This window comes from Erpetoichthys calabaricus, chromosome 2 (genome assembly GCF_900747795.2).
Source record: "Erpetoichthys calabaricus chromosome 2, fErpCal1.3, whole genome shotgun sequence".
Classification (NCBI taxonomy): Eukaryota; Metazoa; Chordata; class Cladistia; order Polypteriformes; family Polypteridae; genus Erpetoichthys; species Erpetoichthys calabaricus.
The window spans coordinates 308359331-308384835 of NC_041395.2; the positions used below are offsets into that span (position 1 = coordinate 308359331).

At 38.4% G+C, this 25505-nt stretch overlaps 1 protein-coding gene across 2 annotated transcripts in view; it reads right to left on the bottom strand.

The window, feature by feature from the left end:
- Positions 1-25505, bottom strand: part of sh3pxd2aa (SH3 and PX domains 2Aa) — a 370390-nt gene that overhangs the window by 209822 nt on the left and 135063 nt on the right. For both annotated transcript variants that reach the window (XM_051922164.1, XM_028795863.2), the window contains exons 3-5: positions 22365-22440; positions 3726-3802; positions 782-873 (exon numbers count right to left, since the gene is read on the bottom strand). In XM_051922164.1, coding sequence (XP_051778124.1) covers positions 782-873; positions 3726-3802; positions 22365-22440 — 245 coding nt within the window. The remainder of the gene's footprint in view (positions 1-781; positions 874-3725; positions 3803-22364; positions 22441-25505) is intronic.

Below are 25505 nucleotides of genomic sequence, written 5' to 3' on the forward strand. Positions count from 1 at the left end.
AAACCAATTAGTAAATTCTACTAATTACTGAAAATGTTGGATTCTAAATTCTAAAAAGTTTTATGTTTTTTATATATAAGCTACAAATTCTGCACAGCAGATTTTTTTCTCACATGACTGGAAAAGAGACATTACATGAAGGAAACATTGCCAATGTAATTTTATTTCTTTTCATCTATTCTTAGAAATAATCACACAGACTACTCCTGTATGCCACTCTCTCTTTTTCCTGTCACGCAGAGAAATTTCCTTCCAGCAAAAAGTAGATAGCTCAGCATCTGAAAACTTCTCATATTTCAAAGTCTTTCTTATAATTATGTTTAGATAGCAAAATAATAATCACAAATGGGATCATGCAAACAGGCATAATTAAGAGATAACATCAGTGCAAAATTCAGTTTGAAAAATTTAACTGCCAAAAACGTTCGAGTAAACATGTTGTAGATGGAAAGCCATAAAATAAAAAGATCTTTGTCCCTTAAGGTTTTTAAGTCCTCTTTGTTTGACTTCTGACTTTTTATGCAACCTGTGCAATTTACCCCATTTGCAAGTCAAGTCAAGTCAAGTTGGGGAGCATGCACTTGTACAGTGCGTTGCCGCACCCACTACACAACGAAACAACTTGGGATCCCGGTTTGCAACCCCCCAGGCAGACACAGGTCTCCTTTTTTATCTTGAAAATCTGTTAAACACTCTGAACCAAGAATCTTTAAGGCTTCCTTGATAACAATATAAAAAGAAATATACAGGCATAATGCAGGTTTTATACGGGAAAACTCACTCCTTTGGAGGGTTGAGGTCCTCAGGCCGAGTCTCAAAAAACCTCAGTACATCCTCACTCTGTGAGATGAAAGCAGGCAGACGTACAAGAGACTGTGAGGAAGAAAATAAAGAATTAAAATAGGCACATGGAGCTTGAGAGGCACATCTTCATTTCCATGATTAGCAAAGTATGCATATTGCCAATTCAGTCTTTTTGACTAACCATCCACCTTAATTAAAGGACAAGTGTCTGTGTGTCCACCTCTGTATCTATGTGTCCATCTGGTTGCAAGGTCTCATTGCACTCCTAGTCTTGTTACTTTAACAGATGATTTAACAAATTATGCATAATGTTTTCCAATCTTTGTGAATAACATAATGATCCAATCAAGTTAACAATAACGCACTTTTTTTAATTAATTACTAAACCAAGTCATTTACTGTATGCCCTTTTTTAAATAGTACATAATAATTAACATAATAATGGTGTGATCATTTTTAAATGGTTGAAGTACTTTATGGACAATATGTGAAACAAGACACATTAAATCAAAGCAAATGTTTATTATATGACAAAGAAAGCTCAATTTTCATAAAAATATCAACATATTTCAATACTTTAAACTTGTAATCAAAGTTAAACTAGAAACCAAAACTAGACAAGGCTCATAAGATATCCAGACCATGTTTTGAAAGGGTTATGGGCTCACAGAGGTGTTGCATGGGGTGAGGAGATGAGGTAATTGCTTTGGGTGGCACTCTGGTAATGACAGTATTTTCATGCAACTGTATGTATGTATGTATATTATATATATATATATATATATATAGTAATAAACCCAAACATGAGGGCTAATTATGAACTTTAAGAAGAACATACACATCTTTTTGCTTTTTTATAGACGTTTAGAAACTGAGAAAATTTTTTAAGTTATAAATTTCACATAACATATCACAAAGTTCTACAATCAAAATAGCATATAGTATGTACAATACAAAGTTACATAATTCATGACATTGGTGTTCATTTGTCCGAGTTTCAAATATCGAATTCTGCATATATTAATTATGTCAAGTTTGTAAAATGTTATTAATTTCTAAAAAATGTATTAAGGTAACATTTATATGTACAAAGTCTGTTAAAATATCTATCTATCTATCTATCTATCTATCTATCTATCTATCTATCTATCTATCTATCTATCTATCTATCTAAATGCCTCTTAAACTTGCTACACGTGTGTTTGGTTTAAGCCTTTCCTCTATGCCCCCACAGACTACAATGTAAAGCACTACTGCAATACAGATTTTTTTTAATTAATAGAAAGCACTTAACTTTAGAAAACAATTTTGTGTGACAAATGTATATATACCAAGTTTGTGACGAAATAACACCTACTTGAAAAACACCAAACTCTCCCTTTAAGAGCAATAATCAATTCGTATCTATTATATACAGTACTTCTTATGAAGAACCATAATGCTTGCTGATGTTTTTACACTGTTTTGAGTGCCTGTTTATGGTATTCTGGGGGCCTCTATTCTTTTACTTATGCCTCTATTAATTGTCCTGGTTGTCATTTCATTCAACAGCTACTTGTTTGGCACATTATTATGCTTATTCTGTAAAACACAGCATATACTATTAGCTATGGCCCTGGCTATATCCCCAAGTTTGACTTTCAATTCTGCTAATAATGATAATTAAAAAAAAAAAAAAAAAAAACAACCTGAGAACATTATACTTTTTTTCAATCAGATAAATATGCAAATGAAGACATTACTATTGTAGCTAACATTCATCCAGAAACACGCACATTAAGCTGACTAATTATTCAGTTATTCAATTTGGCACAGTGTCAGGCAAGATTAACAATCATAATCAACTGTAATTTTTACCATAATTTTAATAAACATCTCTGCTCAATTGCATCATAAAAGACTTACTGGGAGAAATAACCCCATTCAACTCTTTGAAATACTTTTTCTGCATCTAGACATATTAAAACCTTTGAAAATTCATGTTTTAGGAGAGTATTAAATGAAACAAGCACTGAAAATTAGATACTAAATGTCTATCTTAAATGAATGCAGCTTGATTTTGTGATTCTAGAGAGGAAATCACTTTCTCTATTCTTTTAGCTAAAAGATCTTAACATTGTTATTCAGAAGTGGGACTGAACTATATGATGCACATTGTCGCTAGACTACTTTTCTTTGCAAAGACAGTAACTGACACTTCATGTAAGGTTTTAGTAGCATTGTGCATTCTTTTAGCTTCAATAAACACTGCTAATAATAATGGCACCAAGATGGAAAATTCCACATGATAGTCATCTGGGCCTGCAACGTTTCTACTTTTGTTTTCTGTAAGCAGCTTACACTTATTTTCTCTTTTTTAATGTCCTTTTTCACGTTTGGTTCTTTGATTATCATTGTTTATTTTAATATTATATATTTGTACCATTTGCCTAATTATATATTTTATATTAGTTTTGTTTATTATATAGTTTCTATTTGCCCAAACTTGTTCTGCCACATCTCATTGTTTTGTGGGGTACTCCCCAGGAGGAGGGGACACCTCTCAATCTCCGTTGAGGGTCTGCTCCCACAACTATAAGGCTCATGGGAATTACTGTCCCTTTGCTGTACACTATATGCACTGGGTGTTGGTGAATGTTCTTGTGTTTTTGCTTATTGTTATCACTGGATTACATTTTTATTATTGACTGCTACTCAAACATGCTAAAGCAAAGCAAGCCTGCTTACATTTTTCTGTATTTTAGCTTATATCATAAGATACAGCATACAATAGAAGGGAAGTACTCCGAAGGAACTGATTATTTAAACAAATAAAATATTTTATGATAACAGATCTTTTAAATAATTCATGTAATTTGTTATTCACAATAAAGACATAATATTCATCCCTTTTATGTAAGAAAATTAAATGAACCCCTTACCCGGCAGTAATCATCAATGGGTCTAAGTCTTTTTATTGCAACATCTCGGACATGACTTCGCCTGAAAAGAATTTTACCTGCCACAAAATAAAAAAAAAAATCCACTGTTAACAGAATTATTGATATCTGAAAATATACTTTCATAAGGCTGTAAATGTGGCAACAGGTAAGAATTGTCAAGGTATAATTTAATGATTTATTCATTACAACACCACTCCATTCACAAGAAAATAATAATTAGTTCATAAATGCTTTATAAAAGTGCTTTCTGTGACAGAATCTGTATGAACTATATAATTCATTATCCTCATTGAACAATATATTATACACAAGTCAACACATACAGGCAAAAGAGTTAGAGTTAAAAGAATGCATGTGTATGTCACTGCATATTTTGTAATTAGTTTTGGTCCCATCTAGGGTTGGCTCCTGCCTAATGATGCAGAAATATGTTGTGGTTGTCAGTAATATTGTAGTGGGGCTAAAAATGCTTCAGAATTCAAAAGAAAATAGCAAGCATCTTATGTAATGATTTAATATATCAGTATTTTCTAGAAATCACAAATTTAAATGAGATAGAAAATTTTATTTCTAATACAACTGAAGTTTAGTGTGTTTCAAAAATCCAAAAGAATGTGTCCAGGTACCTGTGCGTAAACATATTACACCATCAAATTTATATAATTTTCCTTTAGAAATCAGAGCTGCATCAGAAAAAAACAACATCTCTTGATTTTAGTATTCTGATTCAGTACCAATTTCTGCAATGTTAAAAAACCTGCCTAAATTAGATGAAAGCACTGGACTACAGAAAAGTTAGTTTAGAAATAATTACAGAATATTTATAAGAGACTACTGCACAGGTCTGGAAATGTAGCTTTAGTTCATCTCTCACTCACGTGTTCACTCTTTATTTAACTTAACCCAATACACACTTCTAAAGGACCTCGAGTGTACAGAAGTATTTTCTGTGGCTTGGGCTTTTATCTTGTCTTGCTAAGGACTGATTTGTGGAGTGGGATTATTTTTATACACATGGGTTTGCCACTGTTCAGTTGAAGTTCTCTTTCTGTTTAGCACATTAAACAATTCCAAGCAGAATTATGGCTTAGATAACAATGTATTATGTGCAGCAGAGTATGTGATAATGTTGACAGAACAACATCAACAGAGTAATGACCTAGAGTCTTCTTTCCTTAAACTATACTATGCTTGTTGCTGCCAATATGAATATAAGAAAGTAAAATGAGCAATTAGATTTTATTCAACATATTCTTATTTTACGTAGTTAATACTACAACAATTACAAATTTACCATGAAAAAATGCAAACATAATATTGAAACATAATGTGTGAAGCATCATGGAATATACATATATATACATACATACATACATATATATACAGTATATACTTATACATACATATATATACATATATATATATATACATATATATATATATATATATATATATAGATAGATCTATATATATCTATCTATATCTATATCTATATATATATATCTATATCTATATATATCTATCTATATATATCTATCTATATCTATATCTATATATCTATCTATATCTATATATATCTATCTATATCTATATATATCTATCTATATCTATATCTATATATATATATCTATATCTATATATATATATCTATATCTATATATATATATCTATATCTATCTATCTATCTATCTATCTATATATATATATATCTATATATATATATATATATATATATATATATATATATATATATATATATATATATATATATATATATAAAATCTATCTATCTCATGGAAGACCTCCTCCAGACCGCGAGGGGGCGTCCGCCCTGGTTGTATTGGGGGCCACAGGTACAGGGCTTGGAAGCCCAACCCTGTAGGGGCCCGTGTGCCTGAAGGACCCTGGACCCCAGTACTTCCACCACATCAGGAAGTGCTGGGGGGAAGAAGAGAGGGAAAACCCGGAGTGCTTCCGGGAGGACAGCCGGCATTTCTGCCACACTGGGGCGTGTCCGCGGGATTGCCAGTGCACACCTGGAACACATCCGGGTACGGATAAAAGGGGCTGCCTCCCTCCATTCAATGGCTGGAGTCGGGTTGAAGCAGGACAAGGTGCAAGAAAGAGAGAAGGAGGCGGTCCAAAGAGGCACAGTGGTTGGCCTGGATTTTGGGGAAGATTGGGGTTTGTGGCACTTGGACTTTGTAAATAGTAGCATAAATAAACGTGTGTTGGGTGACATGAGCGTGTCTGCCTGTCTGTATCCAAGCCAGTCTCCACAATATATATATACTAGGGGGCTCTGCCCCCTCCTCGCTTTGCTCGCCAACCCCTGTGTTTGGTTTACCGGATATACAATACAATTTATTTTTTGTATAGCCTAAAATCACACAAGAAGTGCCACAATGGGCTTTAACAGGCCCTGTTTCTTGACAGACCCCCAGCCTTGACCCTCTTAGAAGACCAGAAAAAACTCCCATTTTTTTCCCTACAAGGGTTTTTTTTTGGAAGAAACCTTGGGAAAGGCAGTTCAAAGAGAGACCCCTTTCCAGGTAGGTTGGGCCTGCAGTGGGTGTCAAAAAGAAGGGGGTCAATACAATACAGTACAATACATAGAACAGAATAAATCCTCAATACAGTATAAAAATAAAAATTCTAGAAGTACGGAGTAGAATTTCACATTAGATGATATCACATAATATGATTTGGATTTGTTTTAAGTCGTGGAGACCTCATTCATCAAGCTGCCTCAACCATTTTGCCATTCCACATCTGAAATAGATAGATAGATAGATAGATAGATAGATAGATAGATAGATAGATAGATAGATAGATAGATAGATAGATAGATAGATAGATAGATAGATAGATAGATAGATGTATTTATCTTTATATATCTATATCTATATTCATCCATTTTCTAACCCGCTGAATCCGAACACAGGGTCACGGGGGTCTGCTGGAGCCAATCCCAGCCAACACAGGGCACAAGGCAGGAAACAATCCTGGGCAGGGTGCCAACCCACTGCAGGACACACACAAACACACCCACACACCAAGCACACACTAGGGCCAATTTAGAATCGCCAATCCACCTAACCTGCATGTCTTTGGACTGTGGGAGGAAACCGGAGCTCCCGGAGGAAACCCACGCAGACACGGGGAGAACATGCAAACTCCACGCAGGGAGGACCCGGGAAGCGAACCCAGGTCCCCAGATCACCCAACTGCGAGGCAGCAGCGCTACCCACTGCGCCACCGTGCCGCCCTATATCTATATCTGTATCTCTATATATATAAAAGAAAATCCTGGAATGGAAAGCAAAAGCAAGGCTACGATACGTGATAATCTCGAAAGACATTTTAAAGACCCGCGAGACCAAGGAGACTTGCCAGGGTGATAGACAGATATAGATATATATATATATATATATAAAGATATAGATATAGATATAGACCAGTGCTTCCCAAACTCGATCCTGGGGACCCACTGTGGCTGCAGGTTTTTGTTCCAACCAGCTTCTGTTTTTAATTGGACTCCTGGGCTGATTAAGTGAACTGTTGTTTCCCAAGTTCTGTGTTTTGGGAACAATATAGATATTAAAAAACTAAGCTTGGCAAAAAATAAATAGATAAATATAGCAAGCAGTTATATGGAAATAATGAATTTTTTTCTGTTAAACAATATTTTTATCTTGATTTTCATTCTACTTTTCCAGGTGTTCTAATTGTTTAATTAATCTATTATTTACTAATTAGAGGGTCTAACACTAAAGTAGTTGCATCCCTTAATTATTCATTGTTGTTTGCCTGGGTGTCTGCTCTGCTTGTTTTTAATTGCCATAAATAAGATACAACGAAGGGGGAAAACTGCACAGAGGAAGGGCAAAATATAATGAAATCAACAAAAGAGAGTTTAAGCATTTAAATCTATTGAAAAAGCAGAAATATTTCTAAATGTTTTATAAATGTAAAAATCATGCTACTGTGCTTTTCTGACTGCAGAATAAGAGAAAAAAACAGCTAATTAAATGAGATCAATGTTATCAGGTGGTGTCTCTGATTATGAATCTGGTTGGAACAAAAACCTGCAGCCACAGTGGGTCCTAAGGACTGAGTTTGAGAACTCCTGATATAGACTATATATATATATATATATATATATATATATATATATATATATATATATATATATATATATATATATAGATATAGATATAGATATAGATATATATATATATCTATACTAATAAAAGGCAAAGCCCTCAATGACTGACTCACTCACTCACTGACTCACTCATCACTAATTCTCCAACTTCCCGTGTAGGTAGAAGGCTGAAATTTGGCAGGCTCATTCCTTACAGCTTACTTACAAAAGTTAGGCAGGTTTCATTTCAAAATTCAAAGCGTAATGGTCATAACTGGAACATATTTTTTGTCCATACACTGTAATGGAGGAGGCGGAGTCACGTATCGCGTCATCACGCCTCCTACGTAATCACGTGAACTAAAAACAAGAAAGAGATTTACAGCACGAGTCGCACGCGGGAACGAAGGTAAATGACGTTAATTTTTGACTGTCTTTTAATACTGTGTAAGCATACATATTAACACATGTGCAATTAAACGTGTGCATTTACGGGGTGATTTCTCAGGCTTAAAAGCTCACCTTTTATCAAACGAGGGAACAAAGGTAACTGACGTTGTTCACTGTCTTGTAATACTGTGTAACCATACATATTAACACATGTCCAATTAAACGTGTGCATTTACGGGGTGATTTCTCAGGCTTAAAAGCTCGCCTTTTACTAAAAAGGTAAATGCAAAACTATTTTCAATCAGTTTATTGAAACGCTCCCGTTAAGGATTGCAATAACATATTCGCGAGATAAAAGAACGAAGTAGGGGGAAATGGAGGAACAGCCGCAAACAGCGAAGAGCAAAAAATTAGTTAAACAATTGAGAACGGAGCGAGTTAAGCATACAAGCATGTTCATAAGGGAAACAAACCACGGTGTAAAACGTAACTTTAAATAAAGTTTATAGAAACGCTCCCGCTGCGGATTGCAATAACATATTCGCGAGATAAAAGTTTAATGAGAAGACACGAGGTATAAACGAACCACACGCCGTGGCGCAACGTTAGGGGCAACAGTTTCAACCATTCTATGATCTGCTTCTCGCAACTGAAAGACGGCACATGGCGGATGTTAGCCGACTTGCTGACCGCAACGTTAGGGGCTTCAAGTATGGCGCTGACGCCACATCTCAGTGCCAACACTTTGCAGACTGTACTTAAAAGACACGCCCTCCTCACTGGACAGTTAAAAACACCAATCAAACTAACGATGACATCAAGTATTACCCAATCAAAAGTAGGAAAGGAGGCATCTTCATAAAATGCGTGTGGGATGATTTGCATGAGACGCTGCTTTAAAAAAAAAATGATTAAAAAAATACGGGATAAATCCCGTCCAGTATTGATTCAAAACGGGACGCGCAATTTCATTGTCAAACGCGGCACGATTCCGTATTTTAAAGGACGGGTGGCAACCCTACAGTGCCAGGTAACCACCCATACAATCAGATTGTGATTCAGACTAGGAATGCAATGAATGTAATTACCCCGATCTACATACAAGGCGAAAGTCTTGCAACATTCAAAGATGATGGTTTGGGATAATTAGTACTTATTAAGTACACCATGGAACATAAAAGAGCTTATGAAGCCTTGAACCGAAAAAAGCAACATCTCAGAGATCGTACAAAAAAAAAAGGAGGTAATGTCGTTTTACTCGCTGTAGATTTTAGTGAAACATTACCAGTTATTCCACGAGGGAGACCAGCAGATGAACTCAACGCTTCTTTAAAATCCATGCTTCTCCCACGGTCGGTTATATGTCGCGTGTTCTCGGGTAGGTACACCAAAAAATGTATACATTTAAGCATGTAATGGGCAAAGAAAAAATTAGGTATACCTGAAGGCACTGCAGTAGTACTCAATGTAACTTTACTTCTTAAATGTTAATGTTTTACTGTTTAATAATTTATACGCTTCTTATATATTGTTCAAATTCTTTTATCAAAATACCAGTGACAGCGCAATGCACGATAACATGGAGTGAATACACCATACGCATCTGCCCACGGCCGCCCTGGTGTGCGCAGATAGGAGTCGATTCTAAAATAAAATAAACATAAAAAGAGTAATACAATCATCACCCATAAAGCGGATAGCAGACGTGACGTATTATATGTGTACCAGATTTCAAGTCAATAGGTGAAACAGTTTGCAAGCTACAGGTGATTTAAAATCCTGGACAGACCAACGAAAAGCCACGGTAGCAAATTATACTAGAAGATTTTACTGTTTAATTATTTATATTTATATGAAATGTGCTTCTTATATATTACTTCATATTCTCATATGATAATGATGTTAATGTTGTTTATATTGATTTCTATGTTATTGTAAGTGCATCTATGTGTGTATATGTATGTATGTATGTATGTATGTATGTATGTATGTATGTATGTATGTGTATATATATATATATATATATATATATATATATATATATATATATATCTATATATATATAAAAAATATATATATAAAAAATATATGTGTATATGTATATATAATATATCTGTATATCTGTGTATATGTGTGTGTATATGTGTATATGTATATATATATGACAGCAACACTCATAACAATGACAACACAATTACATTGACAATCATGTTACGTTATTTTTAAAATGTTTCCTTTACTTTTTCATAACCTCTTTAACACACTACTTCTCTGCTGCGAAGCGCGGGTATTTTGCTAGTATATATATATATATATAGCTATAGATATATACAGTGGGGCAAAAAAGTATTTAGTCAGCCACCAATTGTGGAAGTTCTCCCACTTAAAAAGATGAGAGAGGCCTGTAATTTTCATCATAGGTATACCTCAACTATGAGAGACAAAATGAGAAAAAAAATCCAGAAAATCACATTGTCTGATTTTAAAGAATTTATTTGCAAATTATGGTGGAAAAAAAGTATTTGGTCACATACAAACAAGCATGATTTCTGGCTCTCACAGACCTGTAACTTCTTCTGTAAGAGGCTCCTCTGTCCTCCACTCGTTACCTGTATTAATGGCACCTGTTTGAACTCGTTATCAATATAAAAGACACCTGTCCACAACCTCAAACAGTCACACGCCAAACTCCACTATGGCCAAGACCAAAGAGCTCTCAAAGGACACCAGAAACAAAATTGTAGACCTGCACCAGGCTGGGAAGACTGAATCTGCAATAGGTAAGCAGCTTGGTGTGAAGAAATCAACTGTGGGAGCAATTATTAGAAAATGGAAGACATACAAGACCACTGATAATCTCCCTCGATCTGGGGCTCCACACAAGATCTCACCCCGTGGGGTCAAAATGATCACAAGAACAGTGAGCAAAAATCCCAGAACCACATGGGGGGACCTAGTGAATGACCTGCAGAGAGCTGGGACCAAAATAACAAAAGCTACCATCAGTAACACACTACGCCGCCAGGGACTCAAATCCTGCAGTGCCAGACATGTCCCCCTGCTTAAGCCAGTACATGTGCAGGCCTGTCTGAAGTTTGCTAGAGAGCATTTGGATGATCCAGAAGAGGATTGGGAGAATGTCACATAGTCAGATGAAAAAAACTCTACTCGTCGTGTTTGGAGGAGAAAGAATGCTGAGTTGCATCAAAAGAACACCATACCTACTGTAAAGCATGGGGGTGGAAACATCATGCTTTGGGGCTGTTTTTCTGCAAAGGGACCAGGACGACTGATCCGTGTAAAGGAAAGAATGAATGGGGCCATGTATCGTCAGATTTTGAGTGAAAACCTCCTTCCATCAACAAGGGCATTGAAGATGGAATGTGGCTGGGTCTTTCAGCATGACAATGATCCCAAACACACCACCCGGGTAACGAAGGAGTGGCTTCGTAAGAAGCATTTCAAGGTCCTGGAGTGGCCTAGTCACTCTCCAGATCTCAACCCCATAGAAAATCTTTGGAGGGAGTTGAAAGTCTGTGTTGCCCAGCGACAGCCCCAAAACATCACTGCTCTAGAGGAAATCTGCATGGAGGATTGGGCCAAAATACCAGCAACAGTGTGTGAAAACCTTGTGAAGACTTACAGAAAACGTTTGACCTCTGTCATTGCCAACAAAGGGTATATAACAAGTATTGAGATGAAATTTTGTTATTGACCAAATACTTTTTTTCCACCAAAATTTGCAAATAAATTCTTCAAAAATCAGACAATGTGATTTTCTGGATTTTTTTTTCTCATTTTGTCTCTCATAGTTGAGGTATACCTATGATGAAAATTACAGGCCTCTCTCATCTTTTTAGGGGGAGAACTTGCACAATTGGTGGCTGACTAAATACTTTTTTGCCCCACTGTATATATATATATATATAAATATTGCTGCGGTGGGTTGGCACCCTGCCCAGGATTGGTTCCCTGCCTTGTGCCCTGTGTTGGCTGGGATTGGCTCCAGCAGACCCCCGTGACCCTGTTTTCGGATTCAGCGGGTTGGAAAATGGATGGATGGATATAAATATTGTCACAAGCGGCTGGGGGACAGACCCAGCCGGGACGCCTGGCATGTTCATCCTTCGGGCCACGAGTGGGCAACCGTCTTGGATCGGGAGAGAACCATGGGAGAGGAGCAAGGAGGCTCAAGCCCATTGGGATCTGTGGCCATCACCAGGGGGCACCCAGAGCCTCAGAGAGCCCGGGAGGCATTCACTTCCGCCACACCCAGGAAGATGGAAGAAGAGCCTTCCAGGGACACCCGGAGGGCAGCACTTCCGCCACACCAGGAAGTGCTGCCGGAAGAATGTCATCAGGCACCTGGAGCACGTCCAGGTGAGAATAAAAGGGGCCACCTCCCTACAATCAGGTAGCTACAGTAGGGACTGGGAGCAGGACGAAGCTCCCGTGGAGAGAGGAAAGGCGGCCCACGGACATTTAAAGGAAAGCCCGGATTAGGGGTGATTGGTGCTGGAAGCACAGTGTGCTGTGCGGGACTGTGTTGTGTAAGAAGAAAAATAAACGTGTACTTTAATAAAGATGTGGTCTCAGTCTGGTGGTGTCCGGGCATGTCTCACAATGGCACCATTGTGGAAGATGACCTGGACACAGACAGGCAGACACGTTAAAGTTACCCAACACACATTTATTCAAGTGCTCCATATTTACAAAGTGCATAACAACCCCAAAAGTCCCCAAAGTCCTGGCCAACAACAATGCCTTCTCTCTCTTCAGGCTGCCTCCTTGCCTCCTCCCAGACCTTGTCCTTCTTCCATCCGACTCAAGCCCCTAAATGGAGGGCGGCGGCCTCTTTTATGACCACCCAGATGTGCTCCAGGTGCCTCCCGACAATCTTCCACCAGCACTCCTCAGTGTAGCGGAAGTGCCGGCTGCGCACCCGGAAACACTCCGGGTGTCCCCGATCCTCTTCCCCACAGCACTTCCGGGTGTGGCCTGGGGGAGGTGTAAGCCCTCCTCCGGGGCATCCCGGCTCAGGTTGCCCCCCCCAGCCACCTGCGACAATATATATTATATATACAGTCATATGAAAAAGTTTGGGACCCCTTCTCAGCCTGCATAATAATTTACTCTACTTTCAACAAAAAAGATAACAGTGGTATGTCTTTCATTTCCTAGGAGCATCTGAATACTGGGGTGTCTTCCGAACAAAGAGTTTTAGTGAAGCAGTATTTAGTTGTATGAAATTAAATCAAATGTGAAAAACTGGCTATGCAAAAATTTGGGTACCTTTGTAATTTTGCTGATTTGAATGCATGTACAGTGCATTCGGAAAGTATTCACAGCGCAACACTTTTTCCACATTTTGTTATGTTACAGCCTTATTCCAAAATGGATTAAATTTATTTTTTTCCTCAGAATTCTACACACAACACCCCATAATGACAACGTGAAAAAAGTTTACTTGAGGTTTTTGCAAATTTATTAAAAATAAAAAAACTGAGAAATCACATGTACATAAGTATTCATAGCCTTTACTCAATATTTTGTCGATGCACCTTTGGCAGCAATTACAGCCTCAAGTCTTTTTGAATATGGTGCCACAAGCTTGGCACACCTATCCTTGGCCAGTTTCGCCCATTCCTCTTTGCAGCACCTCTCAAGCTCCATCAGGTTGGATGGGTAGCGTCGGTGCACAGCCATTTTAAGATCTCCCCAGAGATGTTCAATCGGATTCAAGTCTGGGCTCTGGCTGGGCCACTGAAGGACATTCAGAGAGTTGTCCTGAAGCCACTCCTTTGATATCTTGGCTGTGTGCTTAGGGTCGTTGTCCTGCTGAAAGATGAACTGTCGCCCCAGTCTGAGGTCATTTTTCCTTTATCCTGACTAGTCTCCCAGTCCCTGCCGCTGAAAAATATCCCCACAGCATGATGCTGCCACCACCATGCTTCACTGTAGGGATGGTATTGGCTTGGTGATGAGCGGTGCCGGGTTTCATCCAAATGTAACGCATGGCATTCACACCAAAGAGTTCAATCTTTGTCTCATCAGACCAGAGAATTTTCTTTCTCATGGTCTGAGAGTCCTTCAGGTGCCTTTTGGCAAACTCCAGGCGGGCTGCCATGTGCCTTTTACTAAGGAGTGGCTTCCGTCTGGCCACTGTACCACACAGGCCTGATTGGTGGATTGCTGCAGAGATGGTTGTCCTTCTGGAAGGTTCTCCTCTCTCCACAGATGACCTCTGGAGCTCTGACAGAGTGACCATCGGGTTCTTGGTCACCTCCATGACTAAGGCCCTTCTCCCCCGATCGCTCAGTTTAGATGGCCGGCCAGCTCTAGGAAGAATCCTGGTGGTTTCAAACTTCTTCCACTTACGGATGATGGAGGCCACTGTGCTCATTGGGACCTTCAAAGCAGCAGACATTTTTCTGTAACCTTCCTCAGATTTGTGCCTCGAGACAATCCTGTCTCGGAGGCCTACAGACAATTCCTTTGACTTCATGCTTGGTTTGTGCTCTGACATGAACTGTCAACTGTGGGACCTTATATAGACAGGTGTGTGCCTTTCCAAATCATGTCCAATCAACTGAATTTACCACAGGTGGACTCCAATTAAGCTGCAGAAACATCTCAAGGATGATCAGGGGAAACAGGATGCACTTGAGCTCAATTTTGAGCTTCATGGCAAAGGCTGTGAATACTTATGTACATGTGCTTTCTCAATTTTTTTATTTTTAATAAATTTGCAAAAATCTCGAGTAAACTTTTTTCACGTTGTCATTATGGGAGGTTGTGTGTAGAATTCTGAGGAAAAAAATGAATTTAATCCATTTTGGAATAAGGCTGTAACATAACAAAATGTGGAAAAAGTGATGCGCTGTGAATACTTTCCGGATGAACTGTAACTGCTCAATACTGATTACTTGCAACACCAAACTGGTTGGATTAGCTCGTTAAGCCTTGAACTTCATAGACAGGTGTGTCCAATCATGAGAAAAGGTATTTAAGGTGGTCAATTGCAAGTTGTGCTTCCCTTTGAGTCTCCTCTGAAGAGTGACAGCATGGGATCCTCTGATAAGATCTGAAAACAAAGATTGTTCAGTATCATGGTTTAGGGGAAGGCTACAAAAAGCTATCTCAGAGGTTTAAACTGTCAGTTTCAACTGTAAGGAATGTAATCAGGAAATGGAAGGCCACAGGCACAGTTGCTGTTAAACCCAGGTCTGGCAGGCCAAGAAAAATACAGGAGCGGCATATGGGCAGGATTGTGAGAATGGTTACAGACAACCCACAGATCACCTCCAAAGACCTGCAAGAACATCTTGCTGCAGATGGTGTACCTGTACATCGTTCTACAATTCAGCGTGATTTGCACAAAGAACATCTGTATGGCAGGATGATGAGAAAGAAGCTCTTTCTGCACTCACGCTACAAACAGAGTCGCTTGTTGCAAATGCTCACTTAGACAAGCCAGATTCATTTTGGAACAAAGTGCTTTGGATTGATGAGGCAAAAATTTAATTATCTGGTCATAACAAAAAGCGTTTTGCATGGCAGAAGAAGAACACCGCATTCCAAGAAAAATACCTGCTACCTACTGTCAAATTTGGTGGAGGTTCCACCATGCTGTGGGGCTGTGTGACTAGTTCAGGGACTGGGGCACTTGTTAAAGTCAAGGGTTGGATGAATTCAACCCAGTATCAACAAATTCTTCAGGATAATGTTCAAGCATCAGTCACAAAGTTGAAGTTACGCAGGGGTTGGATAGTTCAACAAGACAATGACACAAAACACAGTTCGAAATCTACAAAGGCATTCGTGCAGAGGGAGAAGTACAATGTTCTGGAATGGCCGTCACAGTCCCCTGACTTAAATATCATCGTAACTCTATGGGATGATTTGAAGCAGGCTGTCCATGCTCGGCAGCCATCAAATTTAACTGAACTGGAAAGATTTTGTATGAAACAATGGTCAAAAATACCTCCATCCAGAATCAAGACACTCATCAAAGGCTATAGGAGGTGTCTAGAGGCTGTTATATTTGCAAAAGGAGGCTCAACTAAGTATTGATGTAATATCTCTGTTGGGGTGCCCAAATTTATGCACCTGTCTGATTTTGTTATGATGCATATTGCATATTTTCTGTTAATCCAATAAACTTAATGTCACTGCTGAAATACTACTGTTTCCATAAGGCATGTCATATATTAAAAGGAAGTTGCCACTTTGAAAGCTTAGCCAATGAGATATATATATATATATACACACACACACATACACACACATCAGAACTGCTTAGAAAAACAAAGTACTTTTTGGACTGGCAGCCAGGTATTCCAGCAGTGCAAGTCTTTATTTAACAAAATTAAAGATAATAAGCACACCACAATGGGGTGTGGCTAGTAAGGCACTGTATAGACACATCAGTGGCAGGACAAACCTAAACATGTTATAATGGGATCATTACTAAGCCTAGACTATCATTTAAGAAAGAAAAGCATGCACTTATTTGAATTATAAAGGAAGGGCAAACAAATGCCTATCATGCCTTCTAAATTTTAACTGATGTGTATCATTACATAAATGGCAGGTCTGTCATGGACCCCAGTCTCAGTCAAAATAATTATATTGTATCCTTAAATATAACATTTCATTCACTACAAAAATGGTAAAAACAACTTCTTTAATTCCTTTTAAGAACAACATGGCTCAAGTCATACTGTGTAAAATAATCTACCACATTTGAAATGCATAGATCAATAGATTGCTTTCGTAATTGTCCTGCTAAGTAGAACTAAAGTCTGTCATAGAAGTGCCATGGAATTGAATTTGGTGTAGCTAATAAAATTCAAATATCACTACAAACAACTCCTTAAATACCTCACACAACCAACTAAAAAATATAAAAATACATTTTGATTATCACCTTATTGATGATTCTGTCTTCTTCTATCAGTGTTACTTGCCTATATCCTCTGAATCCAAGTCAGTTTTCATTTTATTATGCCACTGAATGAAAATGTTGCAAGAAAAACTTATTTGAGTATATAGCACAGTCATAGGGCACAGCATAAGGCACTGTCATCCAACATTTACCCAGATCGTTGTAGAAATGGAACACACCTGAAATGCATGTATTTCAAATAATGATATATTATTTACCCTATATAACTCCAGGCATCTCACACCACGGATAAAGAGCCTTTAGCTGAGAGAACTTCAGCTGCATCGGTGGAGGACGAAATAGCAGGCTGTGCTGATCGACACATTTCCAAAACAAAGACGTTGATGAGGTGGTGTGAAGGAATTTCAGGTGGCCCGGGATTACGACTTTTTTCATAGGCTTCAGGGATTCTAGTGTTAAGCAATTTAGCAAGTACATATATAACCCAAGGCGTATATTTTTAGGAAGTCATTATGCACTGAGGATATTCCGAAAGGAATGGAAAATGGCAAATATTATCCCATTATATAAAAAGAGTGAGTAGATCCAAGCAGCTGTAGTCCAGCAAGATTATTATGCATCACACATAAATTAATGGAAGGAAATATTAAGGATAAGAATAAGCAACACATGGCAAGAAGAGGAGTTGTACTGAACAGTCAGCACGGATTTAGAAGAGGGAGGTCATGTTTTACCAACATGCTGGAATTCTATGAGGAAGCAACTACAGGATATGATCAAAGTGGACCATAAGATATTATTTATCTGTACTTTCAGAAAACATTTGATAAAGTGACACATGAGAGGTACAGCATCAAACTAAAAGAAGTAGGAGTTCATGGTGTGGTGTGTAGATGGTGCAGAATTGGCTCAAACACATGAAGCAGAGGGTGATGGGTGCAGAATTGGCCGACGTTAAGAGTGGTGTTGCACAGGGGTCGGCGCTGGGGATGCTACTATTTTAAATAAAAATAAATGATTTGGATAGGAACATAAGTAACAAGCTAGTTAAGTCTGCAGATGATACCAGGCAAGGTGGATTGGCAGATAATCTAGACTCCATTGAATTGTTACAGAGGGACTTAGACAGCATACAGGCTTAGGCAGATTTGTGGCAGATGAAATCTTATGTCAGTAATTGTAAAGTATTAAACGTAGAAAGCAAAATGTTAGGTTTACACTGGAATACACAATGGAAGGTCTGAAAATCAAAAGTACACCTTATGAGAACACATTTAGGAGTCATAGTGGACTGGACACTATCAACTGACAGAAAGATGTTCAGAAACCGTTAAAAAGGCTACCAGAATCTTAGGTTATATAGTGCCCTGATGTGTAGAGTACAAGTCCAAGGAGGTTATCCTGAAGCTTTGTAACGTACTGGTGAGGCCTCATCTGGAGTACTGAGTGCAGTTCTGGTCTCCAGGCTAAAAAAATGACATAGCAGTGCTAGAAAATGCCCAGAGGAGAGTGACAAGGCTGATTCCAGGGCCACAGGGATGGATAATAAGGAAAGATTAAAAGAGCTCATCCTTTTCAGTTTATGGAAAAGAAGATTAAGAGGAAACATGAATGGAATGTTTAAAATAATGAAGAGAGTTTGTACAGTGAATTGAGACTGTTATTTTAAAATTAATTCATCAAGAACACAGGGACAGGTGTTGGAAACTTGTTAAGGGTAAATCTCACACAAGCATTAGGATGTTTTTCTTTACACAAAGAACCACAGAAACATGGAGTAAGGTACCAAGTAGTGTGGTAGAGAGTTTAGGGACTTTCCAAACTAGACTTGATGTTGTTTTAGAAGAATTAAGTAGCTAGGAACGGTGGTGAGCTTTGTTGGGCTGAATGGCCTGTTCTCATCTAGATTGTTCAGATTTATTTCTAACTGTTTATATATGGTCCTCACATCAGCCAAAAATTAAAGTTTGAATATTAAGTTTAAGAGTAAGTAAATACTTGAAAATATTCTAGTCTAGATCAAGTGCTATGTTTGCAGGTTATATTTTTGTACTTATATTTTATAATTATTGATGTTAACTGCTTTTCTCTCGCCAAGGATCTACAAAGGAGGAAATGTTTATGCCAGTACAAATCTATTTGAAAGACAACATTAAAAATTGCTGCCTTCAAACGAAAGTGACACTTGAAAACACAACTTTTCACAAAAATGTGATTCTTTGTCACATGTCCTCAGGGTGAACCTGCTCTCATCTGTGAAAAGCACAGGGCGCCAGTAGTGGACCTGCCAATTCTGGTATTCAATGGCAAATGCCAATCGAGATCCACAATGTGGGGCAGTCAGCCCAGGGCCCACTAGAGGACGTTGGGCCCTCAGGCCACTCTCAAGATTCTGATTGTTCTGATTGATTGTTTATGATTGTTTGGTCAGAGTCATTTACACCAGTGGCCTGCTGGAGGACATTTTGTAGGGCTCTGGATGTGCTCATCCTGTTCCTCCTTGCCCAAAGGAGCACACACCGGTCCTGCTGATGGGTTAAGGACCTTCTACAGCCCTGTCCAGCTCTCCTAGAGTAACTGACTATACACATACACACACACACGTATGTATATATATATAAAATCCTAAGCCTAAAAGTGCAATGATTTTATGTGACGTTTTTATGCCATGTTTTTTGTCACGCTTTAAATCGGCCTTATTTTAAAACCTACATATATATGTTTGGTATCATTCTTTTCAGAATTTATCGAACTTTAATGTGATGTTGTTAGATTTTCAGATTCTTATTCTGTTTTTAAATTATAAACTAAAAAATATCAAGAACTCACATCTTGCAAGACGAGACGAGACTTTGTGCCAACAAATTTAACCGCGCCCACAGCCAGAAATTAAAGACAAAGAGTAAATGATAAAGACAGCAGCTGATCGAACAAAAAGGAGGTAAAAAAAAAACATTTGTTTCAGATTGTCTCACCGTTTAAGATGGGGTATCGGAGGAGCGACCGCGTCTCCTTGGGGTGCGTTCAGCCCCCCTCTTCACAACACAAGCAGCACAGACGTGAAGTGGCTGGCACATAGCGCAGGCATGGGAGGTTTGCGAGCGATGCAAGCAGGGGTAAGTCCCCTAGTATATACATATATGTACATATGTATATAAGTACTGAGTCTCAGTACTTTAGCAAAACCAGCTTTTATTCAGCTTGAAACAGGAACAGCATGGTTTTTTAAAGTAGCGGGATCTACCACTCTCCTGTACAATCAGGCAGGGTCGTGGCGAAGTAATATTGTTCCCTGCAGTTATATTCTTCATTGCATCACCCTTCAACAGCAGGTGCTCATAGTGCGACAGCAATCTTTTCAGATTTGTTTTTGCAGCGAGCTGCTACAGTGCCCTGGCAACCGATAGGCTGTCTTCCGCAAACGTGGCAATCACACTTTGGGACGTTCTTCGGCATGTTGTTCCATTGGGGGCAGTCCCAAAAAAGGAAACCTTACCCCCTCAGCTTTGTGCACACCATCCAAGTCGGGCTCGGCCAGGTGGGAGAGAACGTCAGCATCGGTGTGTGCAGCCTCGGGACAGTGGCGAACATGAAAAACAAAAGCTTACAAGCTAATAGACCATAGAGTGAGCCAGGAGTTCGTATCCTTCTGTTTGTATAGCCATTGCAGCAGGGCATGGTCAGTCACCAGGGTAAACCATTGTCCCCAGAGATAGTAACAGAGGGCCTCCACCGCCCACTTAATTGCCAAGCACTCTTTTTCAAAAGTGGAATAATTATGCTCTCTGAGTAGTAGCTTTCTGATGAAATGTGATGGGGTGCTCTTCCCCCTCAAAACATTGTGAGAGCACCACTCCCAAACCAAAAGTGCTAGAATCCATTTGCAGAATAAATTCCTTCAAAAAGTCAGGATTGCGCAGAACTGGGAATGATGATAAAGTGGCTTTTAGATCCTCGAAAGCTCTCTCACAGGCATCAAGTCCAGACAACACTGCTATTCCTTCTGCACTTTGTCAAGTCAGTAAGGGAGGGTGGCCCGATGTGCAAAATTGGGAATGAACTGCCTGTAATACCCCACAAGCCCAAGGAAGGCACGAACCTGCTTCTGTGTTTCAGGGTGGGGCTATGCAAGCACCTCTCCCACCTTGTCCATTTGAGGCCTGAGCAAACCCTTCCACATGGAACATCCCAGACAGTGGGTTTCTGACATACCCAGCTTGCACTTTTTAGGGTTGACCACCAACCCCGCCAGCCATAAACTGTCAAGCACCATTCGAAGGCGGACAACATGAGATTCCCAGTCATTACTGAAAATGACCACACAGGATCTGGTCCATCATTCGCTGAAAGGTCAGCGGTGTGCCATGGTGACCAAAACGGAGTGCCGTAAATTCAAACAACCCGTCTGTAGTGGCAAACGTGGTTTTCTCACAACTAGACTCCTCCAGGGTGACCTGCCAATAACCCTTTATACGATCAAGGGTGAAGATATATGAAGCCTTCTATAAAAGCTCGTCCACACGCAGCATCGGGCATGCATCAAACTTGGAAATCTTATTCAAATGCCTAGAATCAATACAGAACCAAACTGAAACGTTGGACTTTGAGACAAGTATGACTGGACTTCGCCATACACTTTTGCTCGGCCGTGTATCACTTGCTCCCTCTGGTAGGAGATACGGGGCCCCTTAATAATAACACCGGGTGGAGTGACAATCTTGTGTTTTGCAATTGTCATCCGGCCAGGTGTTACTGAAAAGACGTTCGAGTTCCCCTCAATCGGCGATAGCAATTCTGCTTTGTGGGTGTCAGTTAAATCATCCTCAACATCGACCTCAGTCTGGGGGACCATTGCGGCCACAACCAGGAATTTGTGATGGTCATTCCACTCCTTTAAAAGATTAATATGCCAAATCTGTATGGGTTTCCGCCACCTGGGAATTCTGACTTTGTAATTCATTGAGGACATACGCTCTTCTTTCACTGCCTGCCCTTGCCACTCGGCCTGAAATTTATAACATTTGGTGCAATTCTTTAATCCAAGCACAAATAATCTGTTTTCATAGAAAGTAATGATATCTAAAACTAATTTTGCATTTTTAAATTGTAATGGTATATCCTAAAAGTTAATGAAAATAATAAAACAGTAAACAGAAAAATGAGAGAACCTCACCTGGAAGAAAGGGAATAATGCGCTGCTTAGGATCTTTCTGCCCTCCCTCAATAGGAAATTTGTCCAGGATCTGCATCTGTAAGGTTAAAAAACAGAAAAGATTTTAATGAATGAAGCAATAATGAGTGTAAATGTACATGACTCCTCAGTTTTATCTACAGTGGTCCTTTTTATGCCAATGACAAGAAGCTGGTGTTAAAACTAACTTTTCTATGTTCATGTTCTTCATCACAAACTAGGTTTTCATTAAATTAAGGAAAAACAAAAATTTCTGGTGGCACTGTAATTTACGTTGCAGTGGACAAGCAGTTTCACACATCTCTCTGAACCCACTTACATTTACAATGAGAGAAAATGGTATAAAGGAATTATTTTGATCATTCTAAAAGATAATTAGTTACAATGATAGAGGATTGTAAACAATCATTATATTAAAATCAGGTATTTCTGTTTGTACTCATTCTCTATAACTTAGACTTATTATGTGTAAATGCAAATTTTAGTTGAACATCTAGCAAATTGCAAATGAAAAATCTTTAAATATTTCTACAGTTGGGGCACTTAGAGTTTCAGCGATTCACACACGATTGCACAGAAATTTGATGGAAATGGAATTGACAGAGAGTTTACATTCCAAACAGTGTCATAAATATTAAATACCAGAAATGTGAAGCAGGCTGCAGCAGAAACATGGCTATTAACATTTACAGTATCTCCAGGAATTACTACAGATAAAAATGTCACGTTCAGCAAATTAACACAGAGGGATGGGTAGATTGAACTATCACACGTATAAAATCAGTGATTTCTAAAATGAAGGAGCTTACACAATTCAAACTAATAACAAATATACCAACCATGTAAATCTTCAAGCCAACAGACTCTCCTCTCTTTTTTGTCCAGTAATTTTATCTATCCGCAAAAGTGAATAGTCAAAAGAAAATAAATATAAATAGAAGTGTACTCAACATTCACATCACTTCAACTTTGTGTCACATGTGTTCTCAAACCACCAATCACTAAAAGCAGCAGCAGTGGTTAAACATCCGGAAGAAAATGATGAACCTTTTGCAATGTCAGCAGGGAACACAGTAAAAAAAAAAACTGTGCTTAAATGTGAAATGTGGTCTACTAATGTTTAAAACTCATCAGTTCAAAATACATGCAAAGTTAACTTTCTCAAAGCAGGGACATCTGGCTTATTGTTCTGTGCAGCTGAGAATACAGGAGAAATTTCCTCCTAGCTCCAGAGTTGTGCCACCTGTCAAAACACTGTAGGCTATTCAATAACGAATGTCAGACATCCTTCTTTATAATGACATTCTCCACTGACTTTCTGTAACGGCAAACTTTTGGGCAACAATAATAACCAAACAAGAAAACAGTGGGTAACCAAACAATAGCTTCATTAATTCTTATTTCACAGAAATACTTGTTCCAAGTATATTCTAATTCCAACAAAAAGTATTGTAACTGACTGTCCATTTATGCAGAAACAACAAGATGGGCATCTTCAGTCACCATTCATAATTAATAAGCATCATTTTAAGGCAGCTTCTCCGCATAAAGTGCATCAGGAAAGCATCTGGACTGATCTCACTTCTAAATTGATACTTATCATCTTGCTCAAATTTTTTCAGTTACTTTTATTCTCTCACTTAAACAGGCAAATTTTCAAAATGCTCTAAAATGTCCACTGTAATGCCTCCTCCAAAGACATCCAATGGGTGCTCCATCTATAGCTACAGACCTGTCACCTTAATATCTGACATAATGAAAGCAGAAGAGTACATAGCACCAGCTCCCTGTCCAGTATACACCCTTACCAGTTTTCCTACAGTGTAAATAGACCAGTGGAAGACGTAGTTTTCCTGAAGTCCCTCAACATCTAAAAATCACAGAGCAGGTATGTTCGTGCAAATCCTTTGTATGGACTACAGTTCTGCCTTTTAACAAATCTATGGCTCTGATGGAATATTCCTTGTGTCACAGGCTCTTTTTTTCATAGCAGGATGCAGGTAGTGATCCTGAAGGACATCATATATGAGCCCCTCACTATTAATATGAGTGTCCCAAAAGCTTGTCTCTTATCAGTACTTTTTATTAATCATACACAAAAATACTGCGTTTCAAAAGTGGGTTCTGTAAGATCAGTTGCATCTTTTCTTACTCTAGTTCGTCTCATTACAAATTGGGGCAATAATCCAAACTGGAATGAGGTAAAAGAACTGGTCAAATGGTCTAGCCTATACAATCTGGAATTTAAAAAAAAAAATCAATGGCAGACCTTAATCACTCACAACATTAGGATTGTCAGACTGAATGTCACAATCTGAATATAATTCAAATAATATAATTTAACTGTTTTTTTCAGTTTCTAATATATTTTTCATAATCCTTCACAGCTGAAAACGCTCCCCATGGAGCCACACATATAAATCCATAAAATTCAATAACCAATTCATTCAGAAGTGATAATGTCATTCCCACAGGGAACACTGACCAGTAATTCACACAACAGGTGGACAACAGTATCTGTTTATGCAAAACCTGTCAAGTGAGTTTCTCAAATTTCCAGCAGTCATGTTACAAATGTGAATGTTGGCTGAAAATACAAAATATGCCTCTTAAATTAACTGTCAATGTCACCTTGACTAATTTACAAGGCTAGCCAGTATACTCAGCTTTGACCTGGAATAAAGTCAAACATTTGCAAAAGTACAGAATAAAGCATCCTATGATCTGTTGGGAATGTTCTTCTTCTTCACGGTAGTTTCTCTTTTCAAACAAATCTTTTTGCTTGACAAGTTCCAACATTCATTGAATTCAAATTACACACAAATCTCTTCTCACCTTATTTTTGTTGATTATGGTTAATTTTAACCTGCTACATTTTCTGTACTTTCAATTTTTACTTTAAACTGGAAATCAGGCCAACTCCAAATATTACATTCAAATGCAGTGTCAATATACTGTAACTGCACATCACTCTCAGTGTTTCTGTATTCCAGTTGTAATGTTTGCCTAAAAAAGTATCTTGTGATAGTGTGCAATGTAAAAGGAGCTTAAAAATTACTAGTGGTCACAGAAAAAAGTTATATTACCTATGTGTTTGCAGTATACATAAAAACCCATACAGAT